The sequence below is a fragment of the Prionailurus bengalensis genome, assembly GCF_016509475.1.
Source record: "Prionailurus bengalensis isolate Pbe53 chromosome B2 unlocalized genomic scaffold, Fcat_Pben_1.1_paternal_pri B2_random_Un_scaffold_46, whole genome shotgun sequence".
Classification (NCBI taxonomy): Eukaryota; Metazoa; Chordata; class Mammalia; order Carnivora; family Felidae; genus Prionailurus; species Prionailurus bengalensis.
In genome coordinates this window covers 878729-906118 of record NW_025091153.1, presented here as the reverse complement: position 1 = coordinate 906118, position 27390 = coordinate 878729, and the positions used below count along the sequence as shown (strand labels likewise).

The 27390-nt window shown below is 52.5% G+C and overlaps 1 protein-coding gene across 1 annotated transcript; it reads left to right on the top strand.

Annotated features, from left to right (window-relative positions):
* The first annotated feature begins 3379 nt into the window (after positions 1-3379).
* On the top strand, positions 3380-26434 carry NOTCH4 (notch receptor 4). Its single transcript, XM_043571837.1, has 30 exons — positions 3380-3557; positions 4343-4424; positions 4619-4911; positions 6431-6778; positions 6856-6978; positions 7097-7333; positions 7448-7603; positions 7912-8106; positions 9508-9621; positions 10993-11106; positions 11194-11316; positions 12062-12221; positions 13475-13620; positions 13902-14054; positions 14270-14387; positions 14605-14692; positions 15047-15200; positions 16006-16190; positions 18623-18875; positions 19103-19215; positions 20037-20560; positions 21119-21502; positions 21608-21783; positions 22322-22541; positions 22695-22767; positions 22871-23009; positions 23538-23833; positions 24063-24210; positions 24731-24828; positions 25198-26434. The coding sequence occupies exons 1-30, from the start codon at positions 3500-3502 to the stop codon at positions 25900-25902; spliced, it is 5976 nt and encodes a 1991-aa protein (XP_043427772.1). The 5' UTR covers positions 3380-3499; the 3' UTR covers positions 25903-26434.
* The last annotated feature ends 956 nt before the right edge of the window (positions 26435-27390 follow it).

Sequence of the window (27390 nt, the reverse complement as noted above, 5' to 3'; positions counted from 1 at the left end):
AAAAGTCCCCAGGACTAAAGTGTGAATGATTGACAAGTTTATTCTCCTCAGGGGATATACAATATAAGAAGAGTCAGTTGAGTAAAACAAACCTCTATTTGATGGGATGTTGTAAGGAATGAGGTCACTTTACACCAGAAAGAACTTTCTGTGTCTCCTGGGACAGAGAAACAAGCTCTTAGGAAAGCATCAATACTCTTTTGGATGGTAAGATCCTAAAGGCCAGGGAGAGTATCTGTGACCCAAGCACAGCTCATAACACCTGAACAGGTGCATGCTGTCTTCCTTAGGCAGGGATAAGGCAAGAAGTGGGCTGTGCACTTTCTTGACAATGTCTTCTTTTTTAATGTTTATTTATTTTTGAGAGAGAATGACACACAGAGTGCAAGTGGGGGAGAGGCAGAGAGAGCGGGAGACACAGAACCCAAAGAAGGCTCCAGGCTCCGAGCTGTAAGCACAGAGCCCAACTCAGGGCTCGAACTCATGAACCACAAGATCATGACCTGAGCCGAAGTCGGGTGCTCAACTGACTGAGCCACCCAGGTGCCCCATCTTTTTTTTTATGTTTACTTATTTTTATTTGTGTGAGAGAGAGAGAGCGAGCAGGGGAGGGGCAGAGAGAGAAGGAGACAGAGAATCCCAAGCAGGCTTCAAGCCACCAGTGCAGAGCCCAACACAGTACTTGGGCTCATGAACCACGAGATCATGACCTGAGCTGAAATCAAGATTTGGACACTTAACTAACTGAGCCACCCATACACCCCACTGACACTGTCTTTAAACTCAGCTTCTGCCCTATCACACCCCAGGTCCCCCTTCTACCCAACCACTCCCTTTCTGTCTCTGTTATCCTTTCATTGTCTCAAGCTGAAGCCTAGTGCACTAGCCTCCTTTTCCACACACACACACAAAAAAAATGTGGGGTCAAGAATATGGAAGAAATGGAGAGTTTCATTTTTTCCACTCAGGTCTTCATAGTTCCGCGAGAAGCGTAGTATCCCTTCTTATTTTCCTTTCCCTTCTCACAAACATCAAATCTCACCCCGTCCACCAGTCAACAAACCAGAAGGTACCAGAAGGAGAGACTTTTCACACTAGGTTTCTTCTGCCCAAGACTCCATCCTCAGAGCTGCCACCAACTAACAAAGATGATGGGAAAGTGGCAATGACATAAACAGGACAACGGGACAGAAACACACACAGGAAATTCACGAAGAAGAAACAAGAATAGCCACTAAATAGATGAAAATAATGTCAGCTCTCCAACAAGCACAACTGAAAACAATGAGACACCATTTCACCTGTCAAAGTGGTAGGTATTCCGATTCTGATCAGCAGGGTCGGCGAGAATAAGGGCATGCACAGACACTACGGCCCAGGTGCGGTCCTGTGCTGCTTTCTGGAGAATGACTCGGCAACACTTAGATACCAAAAGCTTTCCAAATAAGCCTATCCTTTGACGCTTTGACTCAGTGGTTTCACTTCTAGGAATTCGGCCTATGGAATCACTTAGGCAACCATGCAAATATGTATGTTCAAGAATATTTACTGCAGCATGCCTTACCGTAATTTTAAGGATTGAGATCCAACTAAATGCCCCCACAATGGGAAACTGGATTCAATGAACGAGGGTTCATCAAGCAGTGGGATACTTGCCAACCATTAAGAATGATGTTAGCCCGTGTGTCTTCTGGTGTGCTGCGTTGAGAAGGCTATAGCCTCACGTTGGTGGTATTCCTGGCCCAAAATGAGTAAACTGAAGAAACATCAGATATACCTAAATTTAGAAACAACCTACAAAATAGCTGACCTGTATTCTTCAAACCCTTAATATAATAAAAGGCAAAGTTCGGCTAAGGAATTGTATCCATATTAAAGGATACTGAAAAGACATGATGATTAAGTGCAAGGCATGATCCTGGACCAAGAAAAAAAATTCAGTATGAAGGACATTATGGGGCAATTGGCAGATTTGGAACATGGACAGTAGATTAGATAATACTCTTGTATCAACTTAAGTTTCCCAATTTTGATAGTTGTACTGTAGTTATATAAAACATGTTCTTGTTCTTAAAACATTCATACCCGTGTTTTTATAAGTAAAGGAATACCTTGTGTACAACTTACTCTCAAGTGGTTCAGAAAAAAATACTGTCTATTTAGAGAAATAATGATAAAGCAGATGTGGTCATGATGCCAGTTGGTGAATCTCAGTGAAGAGTATCCTAGAATTATATTCTTGCCCCTTTGCTGTGAGCTTTAAATTATTTCCAAATAAAAAAGAGTTTTATTTTTTTAATATGTGAAATTATATTGTAAAATTGGTTTCCATACACCACCCAGTGCTCATCCCAAAAGATGCCCTCTTCAATGCCCATCACCTACCCTTCCCTCCCTCCCACCCCCCACCCCCATCAACCCTCAGTTTGTTCTCAGTTTCTAAGAGTCTCTTATGCTAATAAAAAAGAGTTTTAAAAAGGGAAGGTACTCCGGGCACACCAGGCTGCAGCTTTGGGTACCACAGTGCTGGGGCTGTGCATGGCTATTGATAACACCTCCAGCCACCCCAGACTCTCAGCTCTCTGTGCTACTAAGGAAACTCAGTGTGTGACTGACCCTGGAGCTGTCCTGGGTTGACTCAAAAAAGGTAGGATGAGTCAGGGAAATGAATTCTCTTTTGTCGTTTTATTTACTCCAGTTCTGAACTCAGAAACTGACATTCCGTACATCTCAGAGATCTCTGTGGTAGATAAAGGGAAGGGAACTTACCTAAATATACAGTTTGCGCTGGATAATCCAGACTGCACATTTCAGTACCGACAACCTTCATTTATCATTGATATTGGTTTTATACGTTTCCCAACAAAGGAAGGCCAAGATTTCCCCCAGAACCAGCCCAGTAACTTGCCCATTCCCCCAAAGGAGAAAACTAAGTCCCCAGCAAGGGCCAAGGTAATGGCTAGGAGTGCCCTGCATTCCCACTGCCAAGGTTAGTGGTTTCGACTTATAGAAAGTTGCAGAGTGTCCAAGAAGCATGGATACTAACCTGGAATAGAAGATGCCTCAGCACCCCACACTTCTGTTCCAGGCCCTGACCCTCCCAGGGCAAGGGTAAGGCACCTTGTCATTCTCATCTCTAGAAAGGGGAGACCACACAACAACAAAAGGGCTGGGAGTGAACCCAGAACCTCCCCTCCCAGCCCGGTGCTCCCGTCCTGTTCACCTGCCACACCATCCCACTCCCCCTCTCCCCAGGGGTTGTCAGGGACAGAAGGCCCCTCCCTCATCCCCCTCAATGTTGTTCCACTCCTCCCCCTCCCATCACTAGGGTGTCCAGGACATTGTGTGACTCAGGAAACAGCTCAGACGTAAGGCTTGCAGTGGGCAGAGGAGGAGGAAGGGGCCGTGGGAGCAGAGGAGGTGGCTCCTGCCTCGGTGAGGGCTCTGAGGGTCCTTGCCTGAGGAGGCAGAGGATCTGGGTGTGGGGCGGTGCTCTGGAATGCAGCCCCCTTCACTGCTGCTGCTGCTGCTGTGTCACTCAGTCGTCAAGACCAGAGGTGAGGCATGGGGTAGGAGAGGTGACGGGACCCATCTTCCTTAAGAGGGTGTTGATGGGTTGGGGGCGGAGGGCCAAGCCCCATGCTTTGAGAGGACACTGGGTGGAAGAGAATCTCACCACCATCACCCCCCAAACGCAGGGAGAGAAGACTCTGCTGCTGCAGCTGCACAAACCAAGGCTTTGGGGCCTGTGCCAGGGGCGGTGACTGTCTGGGGAATGGGTGGGAGGGTGCCCGCCTCAGGGAGAACCCAGTTGGCCTTAGTGCTGGCGGACAGCAGGCTCTTGCAATCACATTTAGGAGGTAAAGAGGGAAAAAGACTGGCCACCTGCTAGGGAAGGCGATGAGAAAAAAGCAGGAGATGGAGACATGGGAAGGTCAAGGGCTGACCAAGTCCCTTTCCAGGCCCAGCTGTCCCCACCCCCCGGATGGCTCAATGCTGGGCCCTTCCGGGAGGAAATCCCTTCAATGTCTCAGCCATTCACCTTCCAGGAGTCCCCTGGGCCCCCCTCCTGAGCCCTGTTGTCTCCATTCCAAGGGATGGAGCCTGAGGCTGGATAATAAACAGGAAAGGGGGTGGGGATTAGGAACTGAGAGGATCCCTAGGCCTGGGATGGGGGCGGGGCGATGCGAGGGCAAGAGCACCACTCTGGTAGGGATCAGGCAAGTGCAGAAGTGGTGGTGGCTGAGAGCACGTGTGGGGCTGCTGCAGGCAGCAAAGCACCCAGAGAAATCTGGGAGCACAGCGCTCCCCACTCCCATGCCTTCCTCATCTCCATCCCTAGTGCTTCGGTGTGGGGACTTCCCAGAACCCTGTGCCAACGGAGGCACCTGCCTGAGCCTATCTCAGGGACAAGGGAGCTGCCAGTGAGTGTGTCTCCTGGGAGTGGGAGACCAGAAATGGGGAGGGAGAGCTGGGGAGGAGGAGGGACTGGGAAGGAAGGAGAAAGGGAGGAGGTAAAGGCACTAAAGGGAAACAAATGAAGGCAAAGGAAGGGAGGTGGCAGAGAAGGCAAAGAGGACCCAGTGACTTAAGTTTTCCACTCTCCTCCCCTGCTCAGGTGTGCCCCTGGCTTCCTGGGTGAGACATGCCAGTTTCCTGACCCCTGCCAGGATGACCAGCTCTGCCAGAATGGGGGCAGCTGCCAAGCTCTGCTTCCCACCCTCCCAGGCTCCCCCAGCCTTCCCTCTCCCTTGGCCCCCAGCTTCTCCTGCACCTGCCCCTCTGGCTTCACTGGCCACAGGTGCCAGGCCCAACTCAAGGACCCCTGTTCTTCCTTCTGTTCCAAAATGGGCCGCTGCCATATCCAGGCCTCAGGCCGCCCACGATGTTCCTGTCTGCCTGGATGGACAGGTGAGCGCTGCAGTGGTGGGGAGGACGGGACAGGCAGGAACACTGGACTGGGAAGTGGGGTGGGAAAGATGGAACTGGAGTCTGCAAAACAGCCAGCTCCTTTGAGGACAGAGGCTGTGAGAGTCAACAAGCCCTCTTGCTGACCATTGACCCGAGCCACATTCACCAGCATGGCTGTACCAATGGTTAAAACGTTGAAGTGTTTTCCAACCCGTTAGTAAATGGCTACTGCCATAGCCCCTTAGTGCCCCAGCCTGGCCCCTCGACTCAGTAGCTAGAGGGTTAACGCCTAGCACAAGGCAGGGAGAGGGGAACCTCCTAGATTCTGCATAATGGGCATCTGGCCTTTATTCTTCCAAGTAGGAGCCCATAACAGCACCTGGAAAGACTGTGGTGGTGGGAGGTGTAATGGGGGTGGAAGGGATCTGACCCAGAGAGAGGAACGGGTATCATGGCAAGGAAGAGGGGTGCAACCCGGGGATGAGGGTGTGGGACCCCTGGTGGGCAGGGTGTCCTAGCCCGGGGAAGCAGTCAGGGGTATGGGACAGAGGTGAAAGCCCCTGGAGAGGAAGGCTCCTCTGATCTACCAGGAGGGAGGGGACTGGACAGGGCAGTGAAGACCACATGGGGAGGAAAGTGATCTGTGAGGGGTGGACTAGAAGAGCAAGGCTTCTCAAACGTGGCAAGGCACAGCAATCACCTGGAAAGCCTGCAACATACTGGTGCCCACGTCCCAGAAAGGCTGCTTTAGTGGGTCTGGGGTGGGCCCAGGCATGGAGATAGTTTGAGTGCCTGGGTAATTCTGAGGATTTGGGGGTGGGAGACCAGCCTCTTGTGGTGTGACAACAAGGAGGACTGTCAATGGCAACTTGCCAGGCCTTGTGCTTCAAGCAGCGGCCCACGTGTCCAGTGCCAGCTCTGCCACCGATGAGACGTGCGCCCTTGCATCAGGTAGTTAAGCTCTCTGCATCCTCAGTTGCCAGCTGATGTCCACAATTCATAACATTGTCGAGAGGAGGAAAGGGAGTGATGTTCAGGAGGTGGTCACTTAGCCCAGTGCCAACCGCCACCACCGCCGTTGCCACTGGGGGGAACAGATGAGACGTCTGTCTCCTTATCATTATCTGCAACACTGTACCCACCTAAAGATTAGGAAATCCAGACAAGGGAGGCCAGACACACCTGAGGGCACACAGCAGTGGTGGCACAGCAAGGTGCCGAGTCTGGAGGCCAGCTGCTTTTCTCCTCCCCACCACGGAAAGGCCACCAAATTTGGAAGGACACCGTGTCTCAGGTCTGCTCAGCAGGGCCAGCCTGCAATACTCCCACCAACAACGACAGCTCCCATTTTCCAGAATGCCAAAACTGAGGCAAGGGGTGGTGGAGCAGGGCAAAAAGCGTATGGGAACAAAGAGAAGGCAACATGAAAATCAGACACAGATAATCCAGACTGAGAGCTGGATTCTCCCAGCGGAGCAGGGGGCGGGGATTGAACAACGCCCTCTGTCCTCTGCCTCAGGTGAGCAGTGCCAGCTTCGGGACTTCTGCTCAGCCAATCCCTGCGTCAATGGAGGGGTGTGTCTGGCCACATACCCCCAGATCCAGTGCCGCTGCCCACCTGGCTTCGAGGGTCATGCCTGTGAACATGATATCAATGAGTGTTTCCTGGACCCAGGGCCCTGCCCCAAAGGCACTTCCTGCCATAACACCTTGGGATCTTTCTGGTGTCACTGCCCCACTGGGCAGGAGGGTCCACGCTGTGAGCTCCAGCCAGGACCCTGCCCCCCTACGGGCTGTCCCAATGGGGGCACCTGTCACCTGGTTCCAGGGAGAGACTCCACCCTCCACCTCTGCCTCTGCCCCCAAGGTGCGTCCTCACGTCTGCCACCCCTCTCTCTGGGCAGGGAGGTCCCCTTCCCTTCGCTAATCCCATGACCCTGTCAGGTTTCAGAGGCCCGAGCTGTGAGGTGAATCCAGATGACTGTGCTGGGCACCAGTGTCAGAACGGGGGCACTTGCCTGGATGGGCTGAGCACCTACACGTGCCTCTGCCCAGAGGCCTGGACAGGTGAGTCGTTTAAGCCAAGTCCATGGCACCCGTGGCCCATATGATCAGCCCCTAGCCTCCCCTCCTCACAGGGCTCCCAACTCCAGCCTTTGTCCCCTTCCCATCCCATCCCCCACAGGCTGGGATTGCTCCGAAGATGTGGATGAATGTGAGGCTCAGGGTCCCCCTCGCTGCCTAAATGGGGGTACCTGCCAGAACTCAGCTGGCAGCTTCCATTGTGTGTGTGTGAGCGGCTGGGGAGGCACAGGCTGTGAAGAGAACCTAGACGACTGTGTTGCTGCCACCTGTGCCCCGGGATCCACCTGCATCGATCGTGTGGGCTCCTTCTCCTGCCTTTGCCCACCTGGCCGCACAGGTGTGACAGAGGGCTCGGGGACATGGCCGTGAGGATGGCAAGTGACAGAAGCATAAGGGGGGCAGCTGGGATCCTCAAGCGGCCCAAGAGCCTCATGCCCATCCTGCCCTCCAGGACTCCTGTGCCACATGGAGGACATGTGCCTGAGCCAGCCATGCCACGGGGAAGCCCAGTGCAGCACCAATCCCCTGACAGGCTCTCCACTCTGCCTGTGTCAGCCTGGCTACTCGGGGCCCACCTGCCACCAGGACCTAGACGAGTGTCAGATGGGTAAGGCACCCCCACATCAGATCCTCTCTGAGTCCCAAACAGCCTCTGCAAATTGTTTTTCAAATTAAAAATACAATCATCTCTTTTTTCCCAATTTTGTCCAGATTTGGCAATTCTTCCCTACACGGTCTTCTCACCAGTGCTTAGCCCTCCGGGCCCCACTTAGTCCTCGTCTGTGTTAAAGACACCAGCCCTTTCTCCGATGTGTTCATTCTGCCACAAGCAGGCCCTCATGCCTTCCCTGGCGGTCTGGCCCCCTTGCCCTTCTGCCCTGGGCCCCTGTGAACTTCTGACTCCTCTCCTCCTAGCCCAGCAAGGCCCCAGTCCCTGTGAACACGGCGGCTCTTGCCTCAACACCCCTGGCTCCTTTGACTGCCTCTGTCCCCCTGGCTACACGGGCTCCCGCTGCGAGGCTGATCACAATGAGTGCCTGTCCCAGCCCTGCCATCTAGGCAGCACCTGCCTGGACCTGCTTGCCACCTTCCACTGCCTCTGCCCACCAGGTACTAGATGGATGGGGCCCTGAGTAGAGGACACAGGGGACTAATCCTGAACCCACTAGGCATGACCCCTCCAGAACATAGATAGCCCCAGGCCAGTTGGGATCAGCTATCAAAGAATACCTCTTTCTCATCTCCCCACCCATGATGAACACTCTGGGAAACCCATGGCCTCTAGGAGAAGGGCAGCCACAGATGGTACTGAGGTTGTACACTGCTCAACTCTGGGGGTGAGAGGAGAGCATTCACTTCATAGTCATTGTAAAGTGTGCAGCCTGGTCCACTGTACACAGAGGCCCATCAAGGAAGAGCAGAACAGCAGCAGCCTCGGCTCATGCCAACTCAGAATGTTCCTCCTAATCACAGAAACTCTCCCCTGTAGAGATTGAGTAAATGCTTAAACCCCCAAAGGGCCTGTATGCTTGAATTTGGTACAATAGGAAAAAAAAAAAAGTGCCACAAGGCTGCACCTACCTCCAAGTTACTTTTAAGGGAGACAGGTCTCCCCAGGGGTATAGTGACCAACCCGATATCAGGAAGCTGAATGAAACCAAAAAAATAATAGCTTACTTTCTGCCAAGTACCACCTGAACATCTTACATGCATTTTGTCATCTTGGCAAGAACCCTCTAAGGTCAGTATTGTTACTGTGCCCATTTTACAAGAAACAGACACAGAGAGATTAAGTGAGTTGTCCAGCCAGTAAGTGGCATGGCCGGGATTCAAACCCAGGGCTTCAGTAGATTTCACCACTACACCAAACAGCCTTCCTAAACTGAGCAGCATCCAAGGAAAAAAGCTGAGAAAACCATGCAGTCCTCCAAGGGACAAGGTCATAGATACCAAGGAACTTCAGAGGCAGAATCCCCAGGCAAGAAGTGGGAGGCAGCCGAGGTCCAGAGGCTGATCCAGCTTCAGTTCAGGGTGAGACTGCGGATACCAGGACAAGCCCAAAGATACAGGACAAATATGTGACCAACAAGCTACCCAAATGCCCTTCAAATACCCCCCCTTGGGGACTCCTGGTCTCCCTGGCACAGAGCCTGCTGGGGTAGAACAAGAGGCATGACTCACCTCCAAGCAGATGCCCATTTGTTTCATTTGACCTTGAGGACCTCCAGGCTCATTAGCCCAGCCCAGTGAGCCTGCCGTCTGGGCACAGAGAATGGCCCCCAAAGGTACTTCCTTGCTGCCCCCTCGGGTCCCAGCAGGTGCCCTGCTCCCTGAGCTTTCACATTTAAAGGGGGCAGAGCCACACACAGCAGAGCAGCAGGACCGCAGGCTCGTCGCCCCAACCTTCAGGCAGACAGCACCCTGGGAGGGTTCTAGAACCCTGGTCCTCCTGGGCAGAAGGGGTGAGCAGCCCGGGCAGGGCTCAGCCTGCACCACATCTCCATGTCCCAGGCTTAGAAGGGCAGCTCTGTGAGGTGGAGACAGACGAGTGTGCCTCTGCTCCTTGCCTGAACCAGGCTGACTGCCAGGACCTCCTCAACGGCTTCCTGTGTGTCTGCCTGCCTGGTGAGTACAGATTCCACTCCAGTCCTTCAGCCCAGCCCCCTGAACCACAGTGCAGGCCCGGCAATCCCAAACCTTTGGAAGTTCACCCTGGCTTGGCCAACGAGGCTCCCATTTCTCCCAACTCCTCTGCTCCCCCAACTCTCTTCTGTCACATCCCAAACCTTCCTCCCGTACTCATCCACCTTTATCTCTGTCCTGCCAAATTACCCAAATCGTCCTTTCTGGCCCTCCTCCAGAGTCCGCTCGTGGGGATCCCAGGCTGGTCTTGGCACTGCTCACCCTGGATGCAGGGAAAACTGCCCCCGGCCTTCCTTCTCCACCATTATCGATCCCTCTATCCCTGATGTGATAACAGATGTTTCTTTTTTTTTTTTTTTTAATTTTTTTTTTCAACGTTTATTTATTTTGGGGACAGAGAGAGACAGAGCATGAACGGGGGAGGGGCAGAGAGAGAGGGAGACGCAGAATCAGAAACTGGCTCCAGGCTCTGAGCCATCAGCCCAGAGCCTGACGCGGGGCTCGAACTCCCGGACCGCGAGATCGTGAACCTGGCTGAAGTCGGACGCTTAACCGACTGCGCCACCCAGGCGCCCCAATAACAGATGTTTCTTGAATATTTGCTCCAGGCCAGGAACTTGGCTGTGTACTTTTCAGGCATTACCTCATTTAATCCTTTCAATGACACCATAAGGTAGGTTCTATTATTCCCCTTTTACAGAAGAGGACACTGCAGCCTAGACAGCTTGAGTAACTTGCCCAAAGTCACACAACTGGCAGGTGCTGAACATCATCCTCCTGTCACCTCCACCTGCCCCAGGTGTCTTCTCTGGGAAGCCCCCCAGGTTCACTTTTCCTGCTGAGGGGAGGGGCCACGACTTGCATTTATGCTTTTGATAGATAGTATTTTCACCATTCACACACACAACCAGTTATACCTTCTTTATATAAAGAATGAAGTTACTAAGATATGCTGTTATGTTCTGAAATTCAAATCACTCTTTGAGCAGCCCCCAGATTGGTACCTTCATTATATAATGATACATGCAGATGAACCTCCAAACCAAGCCATTTGAAACAAGATTCTCTTCACTGCAATTCATAGGAATGTTATTTCTGTCTGTGTAAATAGAAGGTTAAATAGCGGCATTAACTCTAAATTTCTTGTTTGAATCCATGAAATCATACCTGTACATCTCAGTCACAAATATTTCTAACAAACTCCCTGATGAATCCAAAGTCACAAAAGAAAGAAAAAGAAGGAGAGGAGAGGAGAGGAGAGGAGAGGAGAGGAGAGGAGAGGAGAGGAGAGGAGAGGAGAGGAGAGGAAAGATAACCTTTACCATCTCTCCCCACTTACTCCCTGCCCCCCAGGATTCACTGGCTCCCGGTGTGAGGAGGACATCGATGAGTGTGGAAGCTCTCCCTGTGGCAACGGTGGGCAGTGCCAGGACCAGCCTGGATCATTCCATTGCGAGTGTCTTCCAGGTAGACCAGTGCTCAAACACTGCAGGGAAGAGTGGGGGCCAAGTGCAGACTCCCCTGCAGGTCCCTGACCCTCCTGCTGTGCCATAGGCTTTGAAGGCCCTCACTGTCAGGCCGAGGTGGATGAGTGTCTGAGTGGCCCATGCCCCACTGGAGCAAGCTGCCTGGATCTCCCAGGAGCCTTCTTTTGCCTCTGCCCCTCTGGCTTCACAGGTAAGCAGGGGAGGTGTTAGACTGGCAGGATAGTTGAGTCCATTAGGGGTGGAGCAGAGGTCATTGCTGGATATTCAAGGGTTGGACTGTAAAAAGAGAATGAGAATGGAACCCCTTCAAATTATTCAATGCAAAACTTGCACAACCTGAGGCTGACAGCAGGTGTTATTTACAGGGCCCACACTGGGCCCAACATGAATGGTATGATTAGGGCTCAGAAACAGGATGGGGTTCAAGAGGAAGCCATTCATTTCCTTATTTAGAATGTATTAAGTGCCTACTATGCACAGCCAGACACAGACACAAGTTGGTAAGAGACCTGCTCTCCTCAAGTGGCTTTAAATCTAGTGCAGAGAGACCAAGAAGTCTCCTGTTGGTTATAGCCACAGGTGCTCTGAGAGAGACTGCACAGGATTCTGTAAGAGCACAAAGGACCAGCCAACCAGACTAGAGATGACAAGACTTCATGAGGAGGTAATGGCTGAGCTGAGTCTGGAAGAATGAGTAGGAGTTTGTCAAGACAGAATGATTACATGTTTTAGCTGCAGGTAACTGCATTGCGAAATGATGCCATGCAGGACCCTGTGTGCCATTCTGAGGAAGTTAGACAGTATCCTGAGGCAACAGGGAGCCACTGAAGGACAGGTTCGTGGGGAGTGAGCAAGTCATATGTAAAAAGTGGCTTTGGCCCCATCAAGGACATAGAGGGACTCTGTTTTCCCTGTGACCCATCTCCCCACCCCAGGTCATCTCTGTGAGGTTCCCCTGTGTGCCCCCAACCTGTGCCAGCCCAAGCAAAAATGCCAAGATCAGGAAGACAAGGCCCACTGCCTCTGCCCTGACGGAAGCCCTGGCTGTGCCCCCGTTGAGGACAACTGCACCTGCCACCACGGACACTGCCAGAGGTAACCTTCCACTGTCCTCTGGGTCCTCCTCAGCTAGGCCAGGGGGAGACAACCACGGAGGGGTGAGTCTGCAAGAAATGACCAATAGGGAAGAAGAAGGAAATGGCCAAGTTCTGAGGTCAAAGCCAAGGTGAGGGATCCACTAGTGAGTGCTATCCCGTGAGGGGAGAGTTCATAAATAACAGGAGAAACGGAGGGCTAGAGGGTCAGAACAGGAAGAAAAACATGGAATCCCAGGGCTAATTAACCATACATTAGAGGGGTACCTGGGTGGTTCAGTCGGTGGAGCGTCTGACTTCGGCTCAGGTCATGATCTCACAGTTCATGAGTTCAGGCCCCGCGTCCAAGCTGTGCTGACAGCTCGGAGCCTGGAGCCTGCTTCAGATTCTGTGTCTCCCTCTCTCTCTCTGCCCTTCTCCCACTCTCACTCTCTCTCTCTCTCTCTCTCTCTCTCTCTCTCTCTCTCAAAAATAAAAAATTGAAAAATTTGAAAAAAAAATCATACATTAGACAAATATTGAACATCTACTATGTGTGGATACTTTTCCAGGCACTGGAGGAATGGCACAAAACAAAAGAGACAAAGTGTCTGTTCTCATGGAGCTCTCATTCTAATGAGGAAAGACAGATAATAAACAAATTATAGAAGAAATGTATATACATATTCATACATGTAGTGGGAGAAAACAAGCAGGAGGCAGGTATGGAAGGGGGACAATGCTGAGAACAGAGCCACTGAAGAAGGGGACCAGAGTCTCAGGGCCAAAAAAAAGAAGAGATCAGGGGACTGGGTGGCTCAGTTGGTTCAATGTCCAACTCTTGACCTCAGCTCAGGATGTGATCTCAGCGTGGTGAGTTCAGGTCCCACGTTGGGCTCCAGGCTGGATTGGACTCCGGAATGGGCGTGAAGCCTACTTAAAAACAGAAGAGGTACCTGGATGGCTCAGTCAGTTAAGCATCTGACTTCGGCTCAAGTTGTGATCTCACGGCTGACAGCTCAGAGCCTGGAGCCTGCCTCAAATTCTGTGTCTTCCTCTCTCTCTGCCCCTCCCCACTCACACCCTGTCTCTCTTTCTCTCTCTCTGTCTCTCTCTCTCTCTCTCTCTCTCTCTCTCTCTCTCTCTCAAAAATGAACATGAAAAAGAAAAAAAAAAGAAAGTCATAGGGGTCTAACCAATGATGAGGAGTGGGGAGGGGAGAAGAAAAAATCACCAGAAGAAGAAAAACACCCTTCTTTTTCTCGTTATGACCAGATCCTCATGTGTGTGTGATGTGGGATGGACAGGACCAGAATGTGAAGCAGAGCTAGGGGGCTGCATCTCCACGCCCTGTGCGCATGGGGGGACCTGCCACCCCCAGCCCTCGGGCTACAACTGTACCTGCCCCACAGGCTACACAGGTGAGGCCCTTCCCAAACCACAGACATTCTGGGCTGGCCACCTCTAATCAAGAGCAAGACCAGTAGAGGCATGTGTCCAAGGCCTCTGGGTCTTGGTCACCACCAAGGAGAACTGGGCATGTGCTGCAGGGACCACAGGCGATATGCAGGAGGTGGTAAGAAAAGAAAAGAGGTTGGATGGAAGACAAAAGGGATGGGGATGAGGAAAAGGAAGAGGAGATAAGTGGAGGAAGACAGAGAGAAGAGGATGCCCTTTCTCAGACCCCACTCATTTCCCTCAGGCCCCACCTGCAGCGAGGAGCTAGCGGCTTGTCACTCAGGGCCCTGTCTCAACGGTGGCTCCTGTAGCCCCAGCCCTGGGGGCTATTCCTGCACCTGCCCTTGGAGCCACACTGGGCCCCGCTGCCAGACAAGCACTGACCACTGTGCCTCTGGTGAGTACCTACCATGTTCTGGGGCTGGGCCACAGGTGGATGGAGGAACTGGTCAGGGTGTGTTGGTGCCGTCTGATAAAAATCAACTGGCCACCACGAGCTGCAGTTTTGATGGGGGCAACAGGGAGTGCGTGTATGTCCTGTGCGGGGTGTGACTAAGGTCACAGGCCAGGTATGGGTAAGGAACCCAACCCCTCACAGCCTCCTCTCTCCAGCCCCATGCCTCAATGGGGGTACCTGTGTGAACAGGCCTGGCACCTCCTCCTGCCTCTGTGCTGCGGGCTTCCAAGGCCCACGCTGTGAGGGAAGGACCCGTCCTAGCTGTGCAGACAAGTGAGCAAAGACCCCGAGAGGAAGGGAAGGGGCCCCTCAGCCTTCCCACCCTTCCTGTTCATCTCCTCTGGGGCTCCAGGCTGCCTTGAATTCCACATCCCACATCCTTTCACTATGACTCCCTTTCTGGTTTCCTATCTCATCACCGCGTCACACACTCCCTCCCCTTTGGTCGCCGGGACTGCCTCCCACCATGCCTTGTCTCTGTCCTGTCCAGCCCCTGTAGGAACAGGGCAACCTGCCAAGATGGCCCTCAGGGTCCCCACTGCCTCTGCCCCCCTGGCTACACAGGAGACAGCTGCCAGGTGAGGGGTGCTGAGCCAAGTGTGCTGAGGAGGGCGGTGGCTGAAGGGCTTTGGTGGGAGGGTCTCAGGGACTAGAAGAGCAGGGAGCTTGGGAAGGTAACCACATGAAAGGGGGTGTGGAATCTGGGAGTTGAGCTCTAGCTTGAGGTTTGCATGGAGTAGAAGTAAGGAAAGGATTTCTGATCCCAGGAACTGTTCTGGGATGTGGGGGTGGGGGAGGGAGGCTATCACCTGGCTCCAGACCATTCAGGAGAGAGCTTGACAGGGAAGGATTTTGAGCAGCTGGCAGAAAACCATCTCTGGGCCTGAACACATGACACTCAGTCTTGCCCCATGCCCTCTCCTAAACCTCAGACTCTGGTGGACATCTGTGCCCAGAAGCCCTGTCCACACAATTCCCACTGCCTCCAGACTGGGCCCTCCTTCCAGTGCCTGTGCCTCCAGGGATGGACCGGGCCTCTCTGCAACCTTCCGCTGTCCTCCTGCCAGAAGGCCGCTTTGAGCCAAGGTACTAACCCAAGGACCAACTGGGGAACAGATGAAGAGAGAAAGGGTGTCCCTCTCTACCCGATCCCTAAGGGCATCCACATACAACCTTTGACCAAAACAACCAACTAAGAGTCAAAGTAACACAGACCAACCACTACTGCTGATTCTATAGCTCAGCCCTCCTATCACCATGCTCAAAGCAACTCAAGCAACACCAACCAACCCAGACCACAAGACTCCAGTTTATCACAACCACTGAGACATAACTCCATGTGAAGCAACTCAACTCTGTCACTATCATCATAACTCAGCTAGAATGGATCACACTTAACCCAACTTCACTCAGCTGCTGCTCCCAATCATTTTCATGTTATGCCAACCCCCTTGTGAAAGAATACCGCCCCCTCATTCAAATGAGGTTTAATATGAGCAGAACTTACGAAAGAGACTACTGTGGGGTTAGGGGATGGGAATCACAGTGACAGAACATCACAGGATGCCAATTCAGGGGACAGACTTAGGCACCTAAAGTTTCCGCTGAGTTCTTTCTTCCTTGACACTTGTTTTAAGCCAAGAATACAGTTGCTTATAATGCTCTAATAAGTTTAACAAGAGCTATCTCTCTCCATTCTGGCAGAACAGGCAGGAGGGGGATCTTGATGTCTTAATCTCTTCAGCACCAGAATTTATTGACTCCTCAGGCTCCAAGTGGCCTCCACCCACCCCAGGAATGTCAGTGATCCCCATGAGCCTCTCTGCTCTGTGTCTGGGGCCCCTGAGAACCTAACTTAGCTTTATCTATCCCTGTTTGCCTTTCTTCTCAGGCACAGAAGTTTCTTCCCTGTGCCAGAATGGAGGTCTCTGCATCGACAGTGGCTCCTCCTATTTCTGCCACTGCCCCCCTGGATTCCAAGGCAGCGTATGTCAGGACAGGGTGAACCCATGTGACTCCAGGCCCTGCCAACATGGGGCCACGTGCATGGCCCAGCCCACTGGGTATCTCTGCCAGGTAAGCCGGTCTAGAGGAGAGCAGTAGGGGAGACAAGCGTGGGTGGATGTGGGAAAAGCAGTTGAGGGGGCGTGTAGTGATGTATTCATTTCCCTTTCCTTTACCCACATACCCAACCAACCACCAAGTCATGCCATTTTGCCTCCTAAATCTTTCTCAATTCTGTCCTTCCTCCTTCACCCTTTGTCCCACTGCCTCAGTCTAGGCCTTTGCTGCCTTCCACCCGGACACATGGAGCACCCTCCTATTGTCCCTGCCTCCCCACTTGTCCACCTATAGGCTCAACCTTTACTCCACTACCAGGGTGCTCTGTTGAAAACGTTAAGCTGACCTGTCACTCCCCTGCTTAAAACCCTTCAGTGGCTGCCCACCTCTTTTAAAAAAAAAAAAAAATGTTTTAATGTTTATTTATTTTTGACAGAGAGAGACAGAGCATGAGCGGGGGAGGGGCAGAGAGCGAGGGAGAGACAGAATCCAAAGCAGGCTCCAGGCTCTGAGCTGTCAGCACAGAACCCGACACGGGGCTCGAACTCACAGACCGCGAGCTCATGACCTGACCCTAAGTCGGACGCCCAACTGACTGAGCCACCCAGGCGCCCCATTGTGGCTCTTTGTTTTGTTGTGTTTTTTTTTTTTTAACGTTTATTTATTTTTGGGACAGAGACAGAGCATGAACGGGGGAGGGGCAGAGAGAGGGAGACACAGAATCGGAAACAGGCTCCAGGCTCTGAGCAATCAGCCCAGATCCTGACGCGGGGTTCGAACTCATGGACCTCGAGATCGTGACCTGGCTGAAGTCGGAAGCTTAACCGACTGTGCCACCCAGGCGCACAATGTGGCTCTTTGATAGTGAAATCTAAGGCCAGTGTGACCCAGCCTTGCCTGCTTCTTAGGTCTCATGTCCCCACACCCTCGCCCTCCTACTCTCTGCTCCAGCTGCTGTTGGCTTCCCTACACACCCCTTATACTGGCTCTCCAGTGTCCTTCCCCACCCACTTCCACTGGACGGTGCTCAACAGGTGCCTTCCTCAGGGAAATGTCCCTAACTTCTCTCCAGACTGGGTGTGGGCCTCTCCCTTATGGTTCAGATCACTGAGCAGAAGAGGCAAAGCTGGGATTCAAGTCCAAGCAGCCTGATGCCTGTACTCAGAAGGCTGACTTTGGATAAAAGGTGTGATGCAAATCCCCCAACCATCCTCTTTAACTTTTTAATTTTATTCTTTAACTTTTTATTATGACCATTTTCAAACATACACAAAAGCAGTGTACTAATTAGTAGCCAACACCCCTTCACCCAACACTCAGCTTTACCTCCCCTTTCCTGAGACTCCTTCCCTCTGATATCTCCAAGATACCCCCTCACCCGCTTCTCCCAGCCCTCCAGCCACTCCTCACACTCTCTGCAATTCCCTTTTGCTCCACCTTTGTGAAGCCTGGTACTGCAGTCTTACATGCTCTCCTTCCTCTTGCAAGAACTCAGCACATGGTACAGACCTCATCGATGACCCTTCTCCCACTAGCTGAAAGGTAAACAATTGGAAAATGGCTAAGGGTACTGGTTATGAAGTCACAGACTTGCACTGAATCCCAGCTCTGCCACCTGCTAGCCGAGTCATGCAGTCTTTCCAGGAATCATTTGCCTTTTCTGTAAAGTGAGAATCAAATGAGATAATTCACATACAAGTTTGTTGGGAGGGTTTTATGAGCTTATGTATAGAAATCATGCAATAAATGCTAGCTGTCTCTCTGGTTTACTGAGAACGTCATGGAAGCAGGGATGAGTTCTAATTTTCTTCATATTCCTAGTGCCTACAACAGTGCCTGGCACGAAGCAGGCATTCAATAAACACTTACAAATTAATTAAGAAAGCATGACAGAGGGGCGCCTGGGTGGTGCAGTCGGTTAAGCGTCCGACTTCAGCCAGGTCACGATCTCGCGGTCCATGAGTTCGAGCCCCGCGTCAGGCTCTGGGCTGATGGCTCGGAGCCTGGAGCCTGTTTCCGGTTCTGTGTCTCCCTCTCTCTCTGCCCCTCCCCTGTTCATGCTCTCTCTCTGTCCCAAAAATAAATAAACGTTGAAAAAAAATAACAAAAACAAAAAAAAAAGAACGAAAGCATGACAGAGCCTGGGGGTGAGGCGTGTGATTGAGGGAGGGGGGTCTTACCAAAAACAGAACTATGTTTAATAGCATTGTATCATAAGATGGTTTGGGACTGCTGGAGCGGTTAAATTGCCCACTATTGAACAAGGGTATAGCATGGAGTTGAGATACAAGGGTGAAGCTACGCAGGGCTGTGATGGATGATCAGTTGAGTGATACTCTGAACTGGAAGGTAGGGAAGGGATTGGGCAGAATGTCTTGAGCTGGCTCCCCTGTACCGTTGAGATGGGCTGGATTATTGGTTCCCTTTCTGACCCTCTTTGCCCGCAGTGTGCCCCAGGCTACAATGGACAGAATTGCTCAAAGGAATCCAACGCTTGTCAATCCCAGCCCTGTCACAACCATGGGACCTGCACCCCCAAACCTGGAGGCTTCTACTGCACCTGCCCTCCAGGTTTTGTGGGGCTGCGCTGTGAAGGGGACGTAGATGAGTGTCTGGACCAGCCCTGCCACCCCCCAGGCACTGCAGCCTGCCACTCTCTGGCCAATGCCTTCTACTGCCAATGTCTGCCTGGATACACAGGTGAGGCCTGGGAGGGTGTGTGTAGGCATCTCTGTGGCACAGCTGAGTTGACAACCCCCACCCACAAGGCAGCCTAGTCATCATGTCCATCCCCCTGCCTCCCCACCCCAGGGAATATGCCCCAGGATCCCTTCCTGTGCAGGTAGTACTGGGTCAATTCCCAGTAATGAGCTAGGAAGGGGGCAATGACTGAAGTAGCGTATGACATCTAACCCCACCCTCCACAGGCCAGTGGTGTGAAGTAGAGACAGACCCTTGCCAGAGCCAGCCCTGCTCCAACGGAGGGTCTTGTGAGACAACAGCAGGACCACCCCTGGGTTTCACCTGCCACTGCCTCCAGGTAAGTAACCACAAAGCAGTCTTCTCTGTTTCCCCCAACACTGGTGCCAGGTGAGAATGCCTGAGTGGGATCCTAGAGGGGAGTCTAGGGAGCACTGGAGTGGGAATTATTGATGAGAACCAGCCCATGTGAATGGCGATGAGTGGCTCTCAGAAGCAGTTCAGGGGGGCAGGCAGGATCAGGTGTTAGCATGAATGGATTTTCAGAAATCATTGGCACTGCCTAAGGTAAGGCCCCAGAGTCAAGCTGGGTGACCTTGGGTAAGTTCTTTTATGTGTGTGTGTGTGTGTGTGTGCGCGCGTGCGCGCACGCGTGGACCTCAGATGCATGAAATCAGGTTAATCATAAGCCTTTGTTCATGATACACTATCATCATTGGTTTGTGCATGGCCTTCTTTTTATTATTCTCACAACATAATACCCAGGAACCTAACCTAAGAATTACAACAGTAACGATGACTCACATGTACTTATATCTTCCTCTATCCTCTTCTGCTTCCAGAGAAAGAGTTTATCACCCTATGTCCAAGGATTAAGATAATATTCACTTAATACCACTCTATTAAGTGTTTAGTCTTCCAGGTTGTTGCACACAGCGGTGGTTCGTCCATTTTCACTGTGTAATATGTCATTACATGAAAAAACCATGGGCCATGGTTTCAACATCTATAAAATGACTGGATATAAACCTGATGTTCTCTGAGGCCCCTTCCAGATATGAGATTCTAGGGCCATCTGTGTTATCTTAACCCGAGAGTGCTTGGGGGGGAGTGGGAAGAATAATACAAGGGCCTTCCCCAACATCTCTCTCCTCTCCACAGGGTTTTGAGGGCCCCACCTGCAACCACAGAGCCCCTTCCTGTGGCCACCACCACTGCCACCACGGTGGCCTGTGTCTGCCCTCCCCCAAGCCTGGCTTCCCACCCCGCTGTGCCTGCCTCAATGGCTACGGGGGCCCTGACTGCCTGACCCCACCTGCTCCTCATGGCTGTGGCCCTCCTTCTCCATGCCTACACAATGGCAGTTGCTCAGAGATCCCTGGGCTGGGGTCCCCAGCCTTCCGATGCTCCTGCCCTCCCAGCTCTCCAGGGCCCCGGTGTCAGAGGCCTGGAGCAAAGGGATGTGAGGGCAGAGGTGGAGATGGGGCCTGTGATGCTGGCTGCAGTGGCCCTGGAGGAAATTGGGATGGGGGAGACTGCTCCCTAGGGGTCCCAGACCCCTGGAAGGGCTGTCCTTCCCACTCCCGGTGTTGGCTTCTCTTCCGGGATGGGCAGTGCCACCCACAGTGTGACTCTGCAGAGTGTCTGTTTGATGGCTACGACTGTGAGACTCCTCCAGCCTGCACGTGAGCCTAAAACCCTGACTTCAGGTTGGGGGTGGGGAGGCCTCTAAGTTACAGTGTGACCACAGCCTCAGGCTCCAGGCAGTTTCCACCCTTGATAACCATTGCCAAGTAGGGGTGGAAGACACTAGGCTCCAGCCCAGGGGAATAGGGCAGCATCAACATTTAACATGGGAACCAGGAAGGAGGGCACTGCCTCTGTCTGGGCTCCTAAGAGTTCTGAGAGCTCTGGCCTCAAGCCTCTCTAAGACCTGTTGCCATGGAGTATCTCCCCTAACAACCAGCACCCCTGAGGGAAAAGGTCTTTGGACTCTCCTTCAGGGAGACAGGAGAGCTTGGGAGGGTAGGGAGAAGGGACAGTCTTAGGAAACAAGGGTGTCATAGACATTAGAGCGTCTCGACTACCTACCACCCAGGGCCTGACTAAGCCCATTGCTCTGGAGCTGTACCCACTTAGCAACCTGTGCCCTAGAGGCAGTGGAATATCAGGCATCTCTCTGGAATGAAGAAGGGGGTGAAGTTTCTTTGGGGATCCTGAGTCCCTCTCTCCTCACCCCACAGTCCAGCCTATGACCAGTACTGCCGTGATCACTTCCACAACGAGCACTGCGAGAAAGGCTGCAACACTGCAGAATGTGGCTGGGATGGGGGTGACTGCAGGCCCAAAGATGGAGATTCAGAATGGGGGCCCTCCCTGGCCCTGCTGGTGGTGCTGAGCCCCCCAGCCCTGGACCAGCAGCTGCTTGCCCTGGCCCGGGTGCTATCCCTGACTCTGAGAGTGGGGCTCTGGGTAAGGAAGGACAGTGATGGCAAGGACATGGTATACCCCTATCCTGGGGCCCAGGCAGAAGAGGAGCTAGTAGGAACCCTGGATCCCTCTCATCAGGAGAGAGCAACCCCTCAAACAGAGCCTGGGGGCAAGGAAACAGACTCTCTCAGCACTGGGTAAGAAGGCCGGGCAGGAGGATGGGGCAGACACTAGTGTTTTAATGGGTGGAGGGAAGGGAGCCAGCAAGCAACACACAGGACTCTAAGGCGCCTCCCCCACAGGTTTGTGGTAGTGATGGGTGTGGATTTGTCCCGCTGTGGCCCTGACCACCCTGCATCGCGCTGTCCCTGGGACCCTGGGCTCCTGCTCCGCTTCCTTGCTGCAATGGCTGCAGTGGGGGCCCTGGAGCACCTACTGCCAGGACCGCTGCTGGCTGCCCATCCTCGTGCTGGCACTGGTAGGTGACCCCCTGTCATTTCTGCTGACTTTGCTCCCAGACCCCCTTTCATGCCAGCAACGAGCAATGGAGGCCAAATGACATGGGATTGCAGGGACCCCAAATGTTCTGTGTGGAGACTTTACCCTCATGAACCTCTCATTCTCTAATTGGATCTCCTCATGACCCATTTGCTCTCCAGTCTCCTCCCTTATTTCCCAAAGTACTTTATCCTAACCTTTACCATAGACCTCCCACAAACCTTGGGTTCTGGTCTATCCTGTCTACTAAGTCCAATCATCCCTCTGCCACACAGCTCACAGTACATGAAAGAACTCCTATAGCACTTATGAGGTGCCAGACCTTTCTCTAAGCGCTTTATAACATTAACTCATTTAATCCTTCCAACAATGCCACGAGGCAGGTACAATTATTGTTCCCACTTTACAGATGGGGAAACTGAAACAAAAAGAAGTTACTGCACTTGCCCGAAGGTCTCACAGTAGTACTGAGCCTCACCAGAAATGGTCTCTTTTTGTGACTGTGTCTCTCCCACCAGCACCACCAACCAACCAGCTTCCCTGGCCTGTGCTGTGCTCACCAGTGGCTGGGGTGCTCCTCCTGGCCCTTGGGGCTCTTCTCGTCCTTCAGCTCATCCGGCGGCGGCGCCGTGAGCATGGGGCCCTCTGGCTGCCCCCTGGGTTCATTCGAAGGCCTCGAACTCAGCCCACTCCCCGCAGACGCCGGCCTCCCCTGGGTGAAGATAGCATCGGCCTCAAGTAAGAGTGAGGATGAACCCAGGCTCTGGGAAAGACTCTTTCCTGTGGAGATTGATGATCAGAAGTTGATGACAGAGGAAGGGGAGGGGGGAAGGAAGGCTGCTGGAAATCCTGGGGACCCTGAAGGTCCCCTACCCACACACCCCCTTCCAGGGCACTGAAGCCAGAGGCAGAAGTTGATGAGGATGGAGTTGTGATGTGCTCAGGCACCAAAGAAGGCGAAGAGGTGGGCCAGGTGAAACCACTGGGACAGAAACGGTCCTGAGGTGATGGTGGAGTTAAAGGGACAAGTCAACTTTCCTTCACTGATCCTTGTTCTAATCCCCAAGGCTGAGGAAATGGCCTCACCCTCCAAGTGCCAGCTCTGTCCTCTGAGGGGTGACTGTCAGGAGCTCCCCCAGGCAGCCATGCTGACTCCTCCCCAGGAATCTGAGATGGATGTCCCTGACGTGGATACCCGTGGACCTGGTATGTAAGACAACCCAGATCAAGAAAAGGAAAACTCCCTTTGACTCTTCTAGAATCAGAAAGCCTTTTGATATTCGAGCTGAAAAAACTAACCTCAGAGTTAGTGCCTTAGAATTGTGGTTCTCAAAGTGTGGTCCCCAGACAGAAGAATCAGTTTCACCAGGGAAATTGTTAGAAATACAAATTCTCAGGCTCCACTCCAGAGCTATTGACTCAGAAATTCAAGATATTGGGAAATCTGTGTTTTAACCAGCCCTCCAGGTAAGTTTGATCCAGACTCAAGTTTGAGAACCACTGCCCTAGAATGTTAAAGAATTATGCCTACTGGCTCCTTTTACAGATGAGGAAACTGAAGCACAGAGAAAAGTAGAAAAGTCATTTGACTAAAGCCACATAAAATCAAGAGCCAGAGCTGGGCTTCCTGACACTTGAGGCTATGATTCTCCATTAACCTCCAAGTTCTCCTCCTACCCCAGTTACGTCCTTTTGATTGACTTGTCTCCCATCCCTCATGTCTCTCACCCACAGATGGGGTGACAGCCCTGATGTCAGCAGTTTGCTGTGGGGGAGTGGAGTCCAGGACCTTCCAGGGGTCATGGTTGGGAAGCCCTGAACCCTGGGAACCTCTGTTGGGTGGAGGGGCCTGTCCCCAGGCTCACACTGTGGGTACTGGGGAGACACCCCTGCACCTGGCTGCCCGATTCTCCCGGCCAACCGCTGCCCGCCGTCTCCTTGAGGCTGGAGCCAACCCCAACCAGCCAGACCGAGCAGGGCGCACCCCTCTTCACACCGCTGTGGCTGCTGACGCTCGGGAGGTTTGCCAGGTCAGTGCACACTGGGATCGCTAAAGGGAACAGGGGGCAAACTCATAAGTAAACCTGGGCAAAAGCATCCCCTAGGGTTTGGCAGAGAGGAAGGTGATACGAGATTGGGGATCTGAAAGGAAAAACAACAGATAACTGAATATGGGTTTGGGGGTGGTTAAGAGTGTGAGGGACCTGAGCTAGCAGTCTGGAACATACCAGGGATCACTGCCCCTCTTTGGCCCCCCAGCTCCTGCTCCGCAGCAGACAGACTGCAGTGGATGCACGGACAGAGGACGGGACCACAGCCCTGATGCTGGCCGCTAGGCTGGCGGTGGAGGACCTGGTTGAAGAACTGATTGCAGCCCAAGCAGATGTGGGGGCCAGAGATAAATGGGGTATGAATCCGGAGAGGTTGGAGTTGTGCTATGGAGAAGTTGCACAGATGGGGTGTGAGTATGAGGCAAAAAAAAAAAAAAAGGAAGCAGCTGAAGGACCAACTGGAGGCTGGGGGATTCCATCCCACCTAGCTGTCAGGGTGGTAAACCTGCGGTGTGGTGTCAGTATAAAACGTCGTCTTCCCCTTTCATCCTGAACAACATACACACACTGCCCTAATCCACTGGAAAATAGGCTGGGGAAGAAGTGTCTGTGAGAAGAGGGAAGGGTCTCGTGGGGGGAGGTCTCCCGGTCCCACCGTGCCCAGAACAAAGCCCCATTGTCCCTCCCGCGCGCCGGTGACGTTACTAGAAGCAAGGCTTCCGGCCAACCGGCGGTCACCCAGGCAACGGTTCCGCCTTTGAAGTAACCCAGCCAGCCCGAGTAAGTCCTTCCCTCTAAACCAGAATCCGTGGGAAACAGGAACCCAGGTGTCTGGTCCCCAGCCTCTGTGTAACAACCTCCCATGTTGTCCCCTAGGAAAAACCGCGCTGCACTGGGCCGCCGCCGTGAACAACGCCCGGGCCGCCCGCTCCCTTCTCCAGGCCGGAGCCGATAAAGATGCCCAGGACGGCAGGGTTAGACCGAGAGTGGGCTCCCTACAAAAAAAAAAGAAAAAGAAAATTAAAGAAAGAAAAAGGAAGAGACAGGAAAGAAAGAAAGAAAGAAAGAAAGAAAGAAAGAAAGAAAGAAAGAAAGAAAGAAAGAAAGAAAGAAAGAAAGAAAGAAAAGAAAGAAAGAAAGAAAAAGAAAGAAAGAAGGAAAGAAAGAAATTAAGAAAGAAAAAGAAAGAAAAGAAAACGAGCGTGGGACAGGCAAAAAGAGCGGGAATGCCACGCAACCTGAATGGGGAGGGGCCAGTCGTCAAGAGAGTGGAGTCCGGAAGGGCCAGCCCTGTGGGCGTGGCCCTCCCTGATCTCGCCCTCTGGCTGTTTCTTCCGGTACAGGAGCAGACGCCGCTGTTCCTGGCGGCCCGAGAAGGGGCGGTGGAAGTAGCTCAACTGCTGCTGGGACTAGGAGCGGCCCGAGGACTGCGGGACCACGCCGGGCTAGCGCCCGGAGACATCGCTCGCCAGCGTAACCACTGGGATCTGCTGACGCTACTGGAGGGGGCGGGGTCACTGGAAGCGCGTCACAAAGCCACGCCCGGCCGCGGGGCGGAAGCCTTCCCGCGCTCGCGTGCCGCGTCGGGAAGCTTGCCCCCGCGTCGGGGCGGGGCTCTGCCGCGCAACCGGACGCTGTCAGCTGGGGCTGGTCCGCGTGGGGGCGGAGCATGTCTGCAAACCCAGACTTTGTCATTAGAATGTGCCGCGCGTGGGGGTGGAGCCTATTCGCATTGCCAGAGCCCATCGAAAGGAGCAGGAGGCGGCCTGTCCCCCGGAGGCCGTAGGTTTTCTCCAGGCATGCGCGGGCCTCGGCCCAACCCTGCTGTAGTGCCAGGAAGATCTGGGGCCGCTTCCGGGGGCGGGGGTGGGGCCTCAGCCGACGATTGGCCCTGCGATTGGGTGACCCTGAGAGCCTGCGACTCCAACACTCCAATCCCGCCTCCTTGCCTTACGCCGTCCCCGGAGCGGGGATCCCCTCAAGTCGCCTGGGATCCTCCAACCCACCAAGTAACAACTTTAAACGCGGGAGGCGAGGGTCAAAAATAGGACGCTACATGACAGGGATTCTAAAAATGAGCACCCATTATAGGACAGCCTGGAAACACTCCAGATTTTAAGATCCTGGATCCCCAAAAGTGAGGAGTCAAGAGTATTGTGTCCCTCCCAAAGTGACTATGCCCACTCCTCCTCGTCTTACACGTGGAGAAGCTGCAGCCCTGAATGAAGAGGGCCCAGCCCTTCTCCCAGAAAATAAGGGTGAGGAGCTACAGAAGGGTGGAGTGGAACCAATTACTACAAACGTAAAGGATGTAAGTTCTTTCCTGTATACGGTATCCAAAGGAAACCTCTGTCATCCACAAATAGCTGACAAATATTTACAGAGTACCTACTATGTGCCAGGCACTGTGTAGGTGCTGAAGTGTGTGAGCCAAGGGCCACTCCAGCTGATGACTCCTTGCACTTTACCCACTTCCCTCCTCAACAAACCATCCCAGGGATGAAGCGTCATTCTTCTCGCCACCACTATCTAAGAACCTCAAATCTGTCATCCCATAATAAAGCTTATTTGAAGTGTTAACCTTTTTTTGGAAGAGTTGAGTGGAATGGGAAAAAATTCCACTTATGGGAATGGCTGCAAAGAGTCTTCAGAATTTTGTGCTCTAAGAACAAAGGCATCCCTTTAGGGGCCACCTGGATGGTTCAGTTGGTTAAGCGTCTGACTCGATCACAGGATCATGAGTTCAGAGCCCTGCGCTGGGTGTGAAGCCTACGTAGGAAAAAAAAAAAAAAAAAAAAAGTCATCTCTTTGGATGGAGGCTTTGAGTACAGTTCAAGAGCGAGAATAAGATTTGCGGGATACTGTTGTTATTTTAGAGTATCACCTGAAAGTAAGAGTCTCTAGTAGCCCAGGGAGAAACCACACATAACTATGTATACCCTTTATCCTCTTCAAAGGGCATTTAGTTATGAGCACTTAGGAGATTCCTAAGGCCTCAAGTTAAGGCAGATGGAGAGAGCATCTCAAACATACACCTTTCAGAAACACGGTTACACGTCTTTAATGGTGATGGGCCTGAGACATGGAGGCATGAGGCATTTTGAAAGCTAACAGTAACTACCATTTATTGAGCATTCACTATATGCCAAATTATCGCACTTAATCCTCACATCAATTCTATAAGGTAGGCGCTATTAAAGCTCCATTTTACTCTTTGAGAAACTGAGGCACAGAGATTTTATTTGCCCAAGATTGCAAGGCATTAAGTGGTAGAACTAGATCTCTTGATCACTAGAGTTGACTTCATGCTCCAAGTCACTCACCTGTAAACTTCATAATATGGCAGGTTGCCATTTAGAGGTTCCAAATATCTCTATCCTGTTCCCACCCTGGTGCCAGCACGCCTGACCAGTATTGAGACCAAGCCAGGGAGAAGGTCATCTCCCTTTTCCATTTCTATACCCTTCATTCATAACCAGAGGAAAGTTTCCCCTGCCCCTTGTCTCATATTTGGTACATATCTTGTCCCCTGAATA

Excerpts from the sequence above, each read along its gene's own strand:
- NOTCH4 (XM_043571837.1), top strand. The coding sequence starts at position 3,500 with ATGCAGCCCCCTTCACTGCTGCTGCTGCTGCTGTGTCACTCAGTCGTC. Across the intron at positions 7,604-7,911 it reads CCTAGACGAGTGTCAGATGG|CCCAGCAAGGCCCCAGTCCC; the intron begins GTAAGGCACCCC and ends CTCTCCTCCTAG. Across the intron at positions 12,222-13,474 it reads CACCACGGACACTGCCAGAG|ATCCTCATGTGTGTGTGATG; the intron begins GTAACCTTCCAC and ends CGTTATGACCAG.